At 37.4% G+C, this 12,770-nt stretch overlaps 1 protein-coding gene across 1 annotated transcript in view; it reads left to right on the top strand.

Moving 5' to 3' along the window:
* The window catches only part of LOC103291129 (ABC-type organic anion transporter ABCA8-like), a 52,097-nt gene that overhangs the window by 32,366 nt on the left and 6,961 nt on the right, over positions 1 to 12,770 (top strand). Inside the window, exons 21-32 of the mRNA XM_054709160.1 lie at positions 1,504 to 1,637; positions 2,182 to 2,319; positions 2,745 to 2,849; positions 3,896 to 4,069; positions 4,269 to 4,382; positions 6,815 to 6,934; positions 7,744 to 7,794; positions 8,268 to 8,359; positions 9,221 to 9,341; positions 9,930 to 10,047; positions 10,744 to 10,835; positions 12,345 to 12,505. Of these exons, the coding sequence (XP_054565135.1) occupies positions 1,504 to 1,637; positions 2,182 to 2,319; positions 2,745 to 2,849; positions 3,896 to 4,069; positions 4,269 to 4,382; positions 6,815 to 6,934; positions 7,744 to 7,794; positions 8,268 to 8,359; positions 9,221 to 9,341; positions 9,930 to 10,047; positions 10,744 to 10,835; positions 12,345 to 12,505 (1,420 nt within the window). The remainder of the gene's footprint in view (positions 1 to 1,503; positions 1,638 to 2,181; positions 2,320 to 2,744; positions 2,850 to 3,895; positions 4,070 to 4,268; positions 4,383 to 6,814; positions 6,935 to 7,743; positions 7,795 to 8,267; positions 8,360 to 9,220; positions 9,342 to 9,929; positions 10,048 to 10,743; positions 10,836 to 12,344; positions 12,506 to 12,770) is intronic.

Below are 12,770 nucleotides of genomic sequence, written 5' to 3'. Positions count from 1 at the left end.
GTGCTATCTAATGTTCCTAAGTAAAGAAGGCTGTGATGTACCTTACAAAGAAAATATGTGTGTTAGATTAGCTTTGTTCAGGCATGCATTATAGAGCTGTTGGCTGTGAGATCAAGGTTAATGAATCAATAATTAATATACAGAAACATACATAAAATAAAACAATGCACTGATTAGTAAAGACCAGAGGCTTACAGAGACCTAAACCTGTGTTTCCCCTATAAGCGCTGATCCAGTATTCACTAATTCAGTGTTTATGATAACTTTCTAGTGACTTTATAGAAATAAAGTACATAACTACTGAGAATAATAAGAATCAACTGTAAATGTTTTGCAAATATTTTATTTCATCCTGTAGATTATCTTTTCACTTTGTTATTAGTATCCTTTGAGGTATAATGTTTTAATTTTTATGAAGTCCAACTTATTTTTTCCTTTGCCCATGCTTTTAATGATATATTTAAGAAGGCTTTGCCTAATGCAAGATCACAAAAATTTACTCCTATATTTTCTTCTCAGGCTTTTATACTTTCAGTTCTTACATTTGGGTCTATGGTGCATTTTTAGTTCATTTTTGTGTGTGGTGTGAGGAAGGGAATGCGACTTCAATAGATATCCAGTTATCTTCCTGGGAGGGACAGGCCACCAAACTTTCCCATTCCCTTCTGCTTCATGTTGCAGAATCTTGAGACCACCAGAAATGGGGGGCTGGGAGATCTGGAGCTCTCTTCTTACCCATATATTAAAAGCTCTAATTTGTGGACAAGTGGTTCACAACCATCCTCAACACAGTTCCTCCCTGGAAGACACTATAGACTGGGCTTGAGGAGGTAGAATCCCTGAATCCTTCTCTAACCCATTCAGAGGGGAGCTTTTGTTATGCTAATCAAGGAAGAGTTGTGTAGGTATAGGTCTTTGTCACAGTTTCTTAGTGCTCTTACACAGATTTAGTACATTTTTCTTAAATAAATTTCTTTTTTTGTTTTCTATATGTCTTTAAGATAATAAAATTTCAACTTGTTGGGGTTTTTTTAGTAATTTTTACAAATTATGGTTGTTTTTCTGGGGAGAAAGTCCATGGAGCTCTTTATATAGCCATTCAACAAGTGTCTTTCTATGTCAAGAAACATTTTGAAAATCAATTAATAATCTAGTGGTAGTGAAGTGAGATATCGCCAATTTGGTGGTTAATTAGTAGAGGTTATCTATGTCATTAAAACCATATTGGTATAGCTACTCATTGAAATCGTCTTGGAAAAAAATCTACTCCATATGCACCATATGTCAGTGATCATAAGTTAATAAATATATTATAAAGTAAAATCCATACAAGTGAGTAAAATTTTAAATTCACATTAGCAGGCATGTTATTATGTGGAAAAATATCCTCACAGTCCATGTTACAGTAAATATTACATAAGGCCATTAATTTTCATTTCACTGCACAGGTTGACATTGATTTTCTTAGTTTTGAGTTTCCTAATACAATAAACTACAATTTAGGGGCAAGCATTGATGACTTTATACATTCCGTGGAGCGTCAGAACATAGCTTTGGAAGTGGATGCATCTGGAAATAGAAGTGGCCTAGATGATCCATCTTATAATGGAGCCATCATAGTGTCTGGTCACAACAAGGTATGCTGGTCTCCATTTAAGAAATTATCCTAAAGGTGTGCAAAGCTAATAAACTATCAATATACTCTGGCCTTCAGTTTAGGAAACAAAATGAAAAACAAATACAGGGGTACTGCTTTCATTACTTAGTTAATTGTAGTTATTAATATGATAAATACTTCATATATCAGTCACTATCTACCAACAGACTGTGTGCATTAGCAAAATAAATACTATACAATAGCCACCATCAAGAACGTATTTAAGTCCAAAAAATATATATTTCCTCTCAAGGATTTTCTAATTCATATATGCTGAAACTTCTGTTTTATTCTTAAGCAATAATAATATTTGATTCTAGCCGTAAGCCAGACACCTTGTGTCCTGAAAACCAGATACCACCTATATACATGTTTCGGTTTATTTAACACAATGTTTGTTTTTGTTTAGATTATTTAACACTATTTTTAAAACATGATTTTTAATTAAAATATTGAATGTTTACTTCTTTAAGGAAAAAAATGAAGATCTCTGAGAATTTATAACCTTGCTTTTTCTATTTTAGAATTACAGTTTTTCGGTAGCGTGCAATACCAAGAGACTGAATTGCTTCCCAGTTCTTATAGATATTGTTAGTAATGGGCTACTTAGAATGGCTAAATCATCAGCACGTATCCAAACTGCAAGAAGAACAACTTTCAAGGTAAGTATATACTCTCTGACTCTCATCCATCAGGTATCTTCTGGGTGGCTGGGATTTTATTCTTATTGAGTAAACATCTGCAGGGTAAATTAGCATTTGGATTCATGCAAATTCTGTGGCTTTGGGAAATCAATGTAATTTTTTAGAGCTTTGATTTTTTTAATGTAAATAGAACTAACAAATTATATTTTCAAAGAGAACATGAAGAAATAAAAGTGAAATTATGCAGTCCTGTGACAAGCACTTTCCTTATCCATACATGTGGGTTATCAAGCCAAAAATCAAGCTTCAAGTCTGGATGGATAGTAAAGAGTTTGGTAACAAAAGGGATGTAAGGCAGGGTTATACATAGGCTGTTTAATATTTTTAAAAATGAATTTCAAATTTGTTCATGCAACCCTTTATATTCTTTGCCTTTTCAAAAGGAACTGGATCGTCCACTTGTATTCATGATGCCTTCCATGTTCTGGCTGTTCATGTCATCCAGCTGTGCTCCTTACATTGCCATGAGCAGCATCGATGATTATACGGTAACGATGAGTAACTGAAACTTCCCTTTCTTTGTATGATCGGATGTTGAAGGTAACATAACTACAGGATTTTTCAAGAGGTGATTTATACACGTTTACTTGAGCAGCCAATTCAGACAAAAATCCTAAGTTGTAAAAATAAGAGGAAGTTTTATAAGTAGAAATATCAATATATAGATAGAGTCTATAGAATGATTCTAAAATTTATATGAGTATGCAAGTAACAGAAAATAAAATAACTTTGAAAAAGAAAAACAAAATTGGAAGATTTGTGCTTCTGACTGTAAGGCTTACTACAGTTAGAGTAAATAAGAATGTGTTGTATTAAGTAAGGATAATCATATAAATATATAAAATGAAATAGAGATTTCAGATATACCATCAATTGATTTTCAATAAAACTGCCAGGGAATTCAAATGGGGTAAGGTTAGTATTTTCAGAAAATTGTATGGAAAGAACTTGATCCTGTTACGAAAAACATGTTCTTGACACTCAGTTCTCACCATAAACAAAATTATTTTGAAATGAATCATAGGTCTTCTGATTTGTAGGCAAATATTTCTTAGTTGGGACAGAGGAAGCATAAACCATACAAAAGGATGATATCTGACCTTCATCAAAGTTCAAACCTTTTGTTCTTTGTAAAACACCAATAAGCAAATAAAAAGCTGTAGGCTAGGAGAGAAATATTTACAATGCACATATATAACAAAAGATTTGTGTCAACAATATAAAGAGTTCTTACAGCCAGTAATAGAAGATAACCTAATTTCAAAGATGGGTAAAATATTAAAACAGAGACCTTACCAAAGAAGATATGTAGATGGAAAATACTTCCATAAAAAAGATGGTTAATATCATGTGTAACCCAGAAAATAACCCCAATGAGATTCCTTTACACACCAAATAAAATGAATACATGTTAAAATGACTGACAATACAGAGTTTGTAAGGGTGTGGAGAAACTGGGATTCTCATGCATAATCCACATTTTCTGAAACCTCTAATTGAAATAGCATCTGTATTTTTGCTGTCTTCTGCTCAGAACAAAGTGTGGTCCCAGCTTCGGATTTCCGGCCTTTTCCCTTCTGCTTACTGGTTTGGACAGGCGTTGGTGGACGTCCCACTATACTGGCTGATGTTCCTTCTAATGTATTTCCTGGAGTTGATTTTAAGCCCCGAAAATTTTATATTTCAACTTTTTACTAAGGATATACATGTAAGTTACAATATTCATCGAACAAATATCATTGTACGACATAGAAACTTTGAAGATGCAAACTCATTTCATTGATATTCACATGGTCACAAATTATTAATAACTATAAAACCTGGTGCTGTGGCAATGTTTTGAATCTAAAATGTTTTCCTAGATTGCATTTGTCTTTAACTAAAACGTAACATCCTGTTTATTTCAGATCCCATGTGCTATTGGTTCTGCCATATCCCTTATTTTCTTTACGTATGTAATTTCGTTCATTTTTCGCAAGGGGAGAAAAAATAGTGACATTTGGTCTTTAGCCTTCCTTATTGTAAGTATGTTTCTTTTGAACATGTATTTTAAACATGTAATGTATGATTCTGATATAGTACTTTAAATTTTCCCTTGGTAAAATACATGAATACGATAGTCTAACATATTTAAAGTTTCCCTGCCTTAGATATGGATCCTCTTCAAAATCTGCCTCTTGTCCTCTCCCTATTTCTACCCTGTCTTTCTTTAAAAGTGGCCACATTTTTTCTCACCATAAAATATTTACCTGAAGGAAACCTAGAAACCATCTGTATTTTCTTTTTACTGAAAAAGAAATAACCCCAAAGATCTCCATGATGCTATGCAACTACTGTAACCAGCTTAGTTAAAAGCAGAAGCAACTTCTTCAACTCTCTACTAAGAATTAATTCTATAAAGCGACACTTAATTTATCTAAATTAGGAGGAAAAATATATGTAATCTATAAGCATCTATTCTAATTTCCTGTCGTCGACAGTTTTAACACTGAAAGAGCACTCTAAAGGTAAACGGATGAGTAAACAGCCAATTCCTAAAACAGTGATAAGGCAAAAGTTACCGAGATACCATCCATCTTTAAGTCTAACACAACCGCCCTATCTGGTTTGGCTCAGTGGATAGAGTGTTGGCCTGCGGACTGAAGGGTCCCAGGTTCGATTCCGGTCAAGGGCATGTACCTTGGTTGCGGGCACACCCCCAGTCGGGGGTGTGCAGGAGGCAGCTGATGGATGTTTCGCTCTCATCGATGTTTCTAACTCTCTGTCCCTCTCCCTTCCTCTCTGTGAAAAATCAATAAAATATATTTTAAAAAATAAATAAATAATAAATAAATAAATAAAAGTCTAACACAACCGCCCTATCTGGTTTGGCTCAGTGAACAGAGTGTCAGCCTGCAGACTGAAGGGCCCTAGGTTTGATTCTGGGCACATGCCCAGATTGCAGGCTTGATCCTCAGTAGGGGGTATGCAGGAGGCAGCCAATCAATGATTCTCTCTTATCATTGATGTTTCTCTCTCCCTGTCCCTTTCTCTCTGAAATCAATAAATATATATTTAAAAAGTAAATAATTAAATAAAATCTAACACAACTGAGTAATAAAGAGGTCTATGAAAACCAGAAAAGGGAGACAGTCATTCATAAAAATGAGAACAGAGGTTTCCTTCAGGGAGTGAAACCTGAGGAAGAGTATGATTTCAACATTTGGAGAAGAATGATGATGCAAATTGAAAAGAGTGGAGGAACAGAAACCCAAAGCGGAGAGTGTCCAGACTAGGGAAAAGTCCTAACTACTGGTAATAATCTGACATGAATATGGGTAGAAAGCAGGCTGCAGCCTGAGCCTGGTCCTAGTTGTGGTGAACATAATGGTTGGAACCATGACTGGCCTTAAATGATGGGCTCAAGAACTTATTCTACAGCCCTAGCCAGGTAGCTCTGTTGGTTAGAGCATCATCCAATACGCCCAGGTTGTGGGTTTGATACCCAGTCAGGGCACATACAAGAATCAACCAATGAATGGGTGGAACAACAAACTGATGTTTCTCTCTCTTGCTCATTCTCATGAGACACCATGGAAACTAATAATTCAGAAAAGAAATATGATCACATACACACTTTTAGGAAGAATATTCTGGAAGCCATAAAAGTGTTGGTTTGTAACAGAGAGAAATTAGAAGTACAGAAACTTTTAGGAAGGTATTACAGTAGTTGGGAAGAAAAAGTCTGAGAGGGTCAGACATACTTATAACTTTCCCTTCTCCCTGAATGTTGTATTTTAGTACTTCTATTAAGCCACTCCAGGTTTTTAAATGCTTATATTTCTCCATTGGCATAGTTAACAGGTATCCTTTTATTATTGTTTTATTCCTATTAGATATCTTTTTAAAAATATATATTTTTATTGATTTCAGAGAGGAAGGGAGAGGATAAAGAGATATAGAAAAATCAATGATGAGAGAGAACCATTGATTGACTGCCTCCTGCACATCCCATACTGGGGATCAAGCCAGCAACCTGGGCACGTGCCCGAACTAGAAATTGAACTGTGACCTCCTGGTTCATAGGTCAGATGCTCAACCACTGAGTCACAGTGCTGGGCAATCCTATTAGAATTCAATTTCAATTTTTACCTATGATTATTGCTTATATACCATTCAGAATTTTACCTGCCAAAATACAGTAATATACACTACCATTTTTCCTTTTCTATATTTAAAATGCTCTCCATATTAGATCCTAGATTTACCCAGTGAGGTCTCATTCATGATCCTTTGAGCTGAAGGAATGTGGTTAAGTCACCAAGAGAAAATGTCAATGGAGATCCGCTGATTTCAGCTTGGTTTTCAGGGTTGGAATGGAAGTTAGGACTATCTCCATGATGAGCCATCTTAATTTGGAGCATCTATTGATGTTCAGAGTGGTTAAAATGCTTTTTTTTTTTTTCCTTTTTAGATCACCCTTCTCTCTGTGTTCATATCTGTGGTGGAATTGCCTGAATATCACTTACTGTATCTCATAAATTTTTTAATACCACAATCCACATTAGTTGGCTGTATAGTCTTTTCTTTTTATGTAAGTAATGCTACCATCTGCTCCAATGTCCTGGAACTCACAACCAATGGTGAAAGCTTTGCTTAGGGCTGGGACTCTGCAACATGTTCAGTATGTGTGACATTTGAAGATTTCTACTTCATGCTTCCAACTGAATCTCTCTCCAGATAGGATAATGTGCTCCAGCTGAACTGTGATAGAATAGTTGACCCTAGTTGATGGGTGGAGAGGAAGAATAATGGGTGGGGAGGAATAAAGCAGGCTTTATACTCATTCTGGGCTCTATACACTCTTGGGCATGCTCAGCTCTAGAAGGAGGCAAATGAAATGTCCCTAATATTAAGGATTTCAGGATTCTAGAGAAGCTCTCAATACCTTTTTTCTAGCTGACTGATACCTATACTTCTTTCTACCTATGGAAGGAAGGTACAATATGTGAACTAAGAGATATCCATGGGGAAGAGAAAGGAAATAAAGGAGATTTGTGTAAGGAGCAGTGAGCACTAGAAGGTGTATGAAGGACTGTGTGATAAAGGTTAAATCTTGTCCCTCTCTCAATGTTTGGGGAGGCTAGCACAACAGACCCCAAGATTCTCTCACCAGGTGATGAATAACTGCTAAATCCTATTGCTTCAAATAAAAGCACAATGGCTCATAAACCTTGGGAGGAAGGAAGGCAACTCCTCACTATACATTGTGGAATGGACACTTAGCCAATACTCTTCAGGAGGCATGCCAGTAGGATTGTTCAAATGGGCCAATTCACGTTTTATGGCAAAAACTCACAAAACGAAAGTTTTCATGTTTAACCATTGTCTTTCTTTTTGCAGCTTGTCTTGTTTACTTCATTTGATGGACAGCCCTTTCTGGTATTCCTAATTGTAAGAACACATTCTTCTTTAAAATTTATCATGTATTTTACTAACTAAACTTTAATTCCTGTAAACATGGTGGAACTTTTTATTAATGTGGATATATAGGTATTTGTAGCCCTAGTTGATCAGTGGGGAGGAAGAATTGTAGCCCATAGAGATAACATAGTTGTAAAAATAAAATTTTTTATAAAAATCAACTAACCAGATAATATGCTTCCCAATTTTTAAGGACACTGTATAACTATTAGAGGAAATTATTTAAAGTAATGGTATCACACAATTTTTACATTTGTTTCCTATGTTTCTGAAAACAAGATTGAGAGTGATTTACTAGTTTAACAGTTTGATGAATAGATTATTGGAAATTGGTAATGATTTTGCCAAATGCATCTTTGTAGAAGTCCAATTATTCCTAACTCACTTTTAATTTGAAATAATTTTCTTTTAGTGTTTCTAGTTATGCATCTCTTTATTCCTAGCCTCCTCTTCAACTTATCGTCTTGATTTTTATTCTTCGATGTCTGGAATGGAAGTTTGGAAAGATATTGATGAGAAAGGATCCCTTCTTTCGGTCTGGAGAAATGAAATTTGATTCTTTCATTTCAGTGATCACTGTTTTAAAATATTTTATGCATAAATTAATCCATTAACAAAGAAGTGCTAAGAACTAGAAGGGGCTGGGGTACGAACCATGTGTCAATACAAGTAATAGAGATATAGGTACCTAAATCAAAGATCATTAATAGTGGATCAAAAAGACCTAAAACATTGAATATTAAAGGACTCTGTCTAACACTGTGCAGTGGAACACTAGGGAAAGTTACATCCACCTCATTCCATTTAAATAGCACTTAATTTGAATAGATTGACAGTGACTACGGAATGCTTTCTATCCATAATGGAAGAATAGAATGATCAATAGGTCAAAGACAGCAATAACTGTGCTGTTTTCCTGTGGTAGTGAGAAGTCCAACTGGTGGACCATAGACTATTCATGGCACTGAAAAGCTGAGACTGTTCTCATCATTCAATGATGCAAGCATAAGCATCTTACTCCCCATCAATTTCATTGATAACTCTTAAGGATAGTTGCATGGGAGACTTCCAAGATACAAGAAGACTTTTAAAAAGTCTTCTAAGATCAGTATGAGAGATTTAGGTTGAAGGAAGAGAGTATGAGGAACAGAGTTAGAATGGAGGAAAATTAGTGAATCTGACAAATACTCCAAAGAAATGGCTAACCTTAATAGGAGATCAAGCATCCTATGTTCATTTGGAGGGGGGGTGGGTGGAGATTTCACTGTATTGAAGAGATATTATGATGGGTTATTAATCACCCAGTCTACTCAAGTATAAGATTTAAAGAATGCAATGTTTTTGATACAAGGATAAAAACCCAAAATCAATTATTAATGGATGGTTTTGATTCCAGAATTTCTCCAAGAAGCAGTGATGTATACCAAAATCCAGAGGAGCCCGAGGGGGAGGATGAAGATGTTCAGATGGAAAGAGTGAGAACAGCTAATGCCTTGAATTCCACAAACTTTGATGAGGTAAAAACATACAAAGTAGTTATTTCATCAAATAACACAAATGAATACAACCAGAAAGCATCTAATTCTCAAATGATTTTGCATTTCTCTAATTCATACATATGAGAATCATAACTTTATTTTAGCAGGTATTTATCATTTTTACATCTAAATAAGCAGATTAAAAAGTCATTTTAACTCACTTTGTCTTTTGTAGAAAATAAATTTTTAAATGGAGTGAAAATGAAATTTCTGAAGCCAAGAAAGAATTTGTGAATTTTAGAAACTGAGCAAAGTGACCCCAATCACTGTGTGTTGTTTGTCCTTTGAGGGTGATTTGGTGATTGCTTCTCCAAGTCTCTGCTTGTGTTCTGAGAGATGGGCTGGCTGCATTAAATAATGAGTTCCGGTGTGAGTGCCCTTGTAGGAGAGGGAAACGTAAGTGCTAAGAGAGGAGAATGGCCCATAGAGGAGAATGGTGTCGTCTAGTAGAAAGTCTTCCTGGAGGCATGGCTTGTGCAGTCAGGGGCCAGCCCAGTGGGAGGATACAGCTTGTTGAAGGTCAATGGAGATTCTGAAGGTCTGACATGATATACCTGTCATTTACAGAGACCAGCCATTATTGCCAGCTGTCTACGCAAGGAGTACACAGTGAAGAGAAAACACTGCTTTTCCAAGAAGAAGAAGAAAATCGCCACAAGAAATGTCTCTTTCTGTGTCAGAAAAGGTTGGGCACGGAGACTCTCCCACTGTTGGCTTGGAGCCCTCCTTCGAGCTCTGTGGTTCTTGATGAGAATCATTCTGTGACCACCTCTTGGTTCCCACACAGACCCATCAGCGGGGTGACCTTGACAGCTCCTTTTACATGGCTCATTCCTAGAGAAATTAACTAACTCATGCCCATGGATAGGGGCTTAGTCACATCCACATGGAAACCATAAGCACCCTGTTGAAATAAAACCATTGAAACCCCCAAAATGTGCTTTTCTCTGTAATGAACATGATTAATTTCCTAACGTTCATTATTTTTCACAAGAAAACAAAAAGAATGTGCCAGCATGTTCTGAAGCCTTGACCGGCAGATGGTACATGACTTCATTTTGTGACATTATTGCACAGTTCTTAGGATCACAGGACATGTGTGACATGTGTGGTCTGATACACCTAGCTTCCAAGAGTGACTTTGTCACTTCCCATCAGTGTGACTTTGGGCAGCTAACCTCATCCCTAAGAGCTTTTGTCCCCAAATATATAAGAAAGGCTTATGAGAGCCTCTGGGAGGGAGGATATGACAATTAAATGAGACACTACCTACAAATCACATGGAACACTTGTCACACAGTGAGACTTCAGACTATGTTTTATTCTTAATTTTATTATTAAAATAAATTTGTATTAAATGTGACCTTTGTTTTTTTTCCAGGTGAGGTTTTAGGATTACTAGGACACAATGGAGCTGGTAAAAGTACATCCATTAAAGTGATAACTGGAGACACCAAACCAACTGCTGGACAGGTAGGTGAATCACGTGGGAAATACGTTACCTAGTGGTGCTCCAAATAAATTTTATAAGATGTCAATGTATTATACACAGCCAAATCTCACTTATTCATTAGATGAATGAAGTGATTAGTGTGGCTTAAAACACATTACAAATTATCACATTAATTCACAACCAAACTAATCACTGAAAGGGGATAATTATTCATGCCTGTAAAGGCAATTAGTGGGAATGTCTAATCTCAGAATGCATACAAATTCTATTTATACTACCATAAAACACTTGGATTTGCACTTTCAATGAGCACTGTCCTCCCAATATAAATTAAAATGTGTGTGTTTTTTTTTAAACAACTTTATTAAGTCCTTTAAAAGTGCTTAGTTACTGTAACACATATTTTGGTAGAAATACACTATCTTGGGGGAGTGTTTTCAAGGAATGAATTATCCATGAGATTCAACTGCATAGAAGGCCAGGCAAACAGAAAAAGAGCTGAATTTATCAAAGAAACAACATGAGTTACAGAGAAAAGTAAAATTTTATGGCAGGAGATAGGTGACCTTCAGAACTCCTTTGAAAAGTATGTGGGAGGTGAGGGGAGTGGAGAACAGAATCCTAAGACAGAGGTCTGTGCAACTCCACCATGGGAAAGGGGCTGGTGGTCACGCCCACCCAGGGAAGACCACCAAGACCGTGATTGGCAGGTGTCCCAGGAAAGAGGAAGGAGGAAACATATTCACAGTGGCTCTGAGGCTGAGGTGAGAGAAGGGGTTGGTGAAGGGTGCCTCTGGGTGATCTTGGTGGCTCAGGGAGTGCTTAGTTCAGATGAGAGCACCACATTGAAATAAAATCAATATTTTATTTCTCCTTAAACATGGGCCCAAAAAGAGGTAACCATTCATTGAGATCTTGGAATGAAGTATTTCTAAAGGTTACGTGAGATCTGAATTATAAAGCCAGCAACCATGTGGGTGACATGAAATCAGCTTGAATCAGATCAGCCAGAGGGATCTTTATAAAATGTCATTGTCCTGCTTAAACACTTTCAGCGACCTCCCACTGCTCTGTGCCTGGGAGGAAACCTCTCCTTGCTGGTCAGGAGCCGATTCCCACATCCCTCCCGTCACATCTCTCTCTTCTCGCCTGGACCATTCGGCTCCAGGTCCCCTGCTTTTGCCTGGGGTCTGAGAGCACATTGAGCATCATCCCTCCACAGGGCTTTGCTCTACTCCAAACTCCTGGCCCTTTCCAGGGCAGGCGCCCTGTCACCCTTCTGCTGCAATGGTCCCTCAGCAGGCAGGCTTTCTCAGATGGGCCCATCTAAGGTCACTTGCCCTGAGTATGTGTTTGTTGCCATGTATTTACACTCTGACAACCTTCCTCCAACCAAAATGGTTGCAGGTGATTCGACTCAATGAGACCGGAGACTTTCTCTAGGTTTCTTGGTTTATAAGGAGAAAGATGTCATGGGAACTCAGGAGCAATGCAGGCCACAGGGTCTGAGAGTGAAGTTTTCTCTGCAGGTGCTACTAAAAGGCAGCAGCGAAGGGGACCCTCTGGGGTTCCTGGGGTACTGTCCTCAGGAGAATGGGCTGTGGCCCAACCTGACAGTGAGGGAGCACCTGGACGTGTTCGCTGCGGTGAAAGGGCTGAGGAAAGCAGACGCCACAGTCACCATCACACGGTACGGTGGGGTGGGGGGGGAGAGCGGGGGGAGGGGGGGGGGGGGAGGAGAGGACTCACCTGTTGCTACCTGAGAGGTCCAGGAATTCAGCTGGAGTGACAGCCTCCATAGGAAACTCAAGACTTCCCAGGAGACTCAGCACTGACCCAGACCGCAATGGGGAGATAACTGGTTTCCCCCAATTTTAACATGTTATTTCATTTTCTCATCTAAAATATGGAAAGGAAAAAGTATGCTTTGGTAAATTTATCAAAAATACTAAAAT

This window comes from Eptesicus fuscus, chromosome 20 (assembly GCF_027574615.1).
Source record: "Eptesicus fuscus isolate TK198812 chromosome 20, DD_ASM_mEF_20220401, whole genome shotgun sequence".
Classification (NCBI taxonomy): domain Eukaryota; kingdom Metazoa; phylum Chordata; class Mammalia; order Chiroptera; family Vespertilionidae; genus Eptesicus; species Eptesicus fuscus.
Note: the sequence above shows the minus strand (reverse complement) of the source record. Positions and strands in the feature narration are given on the sequence as shown.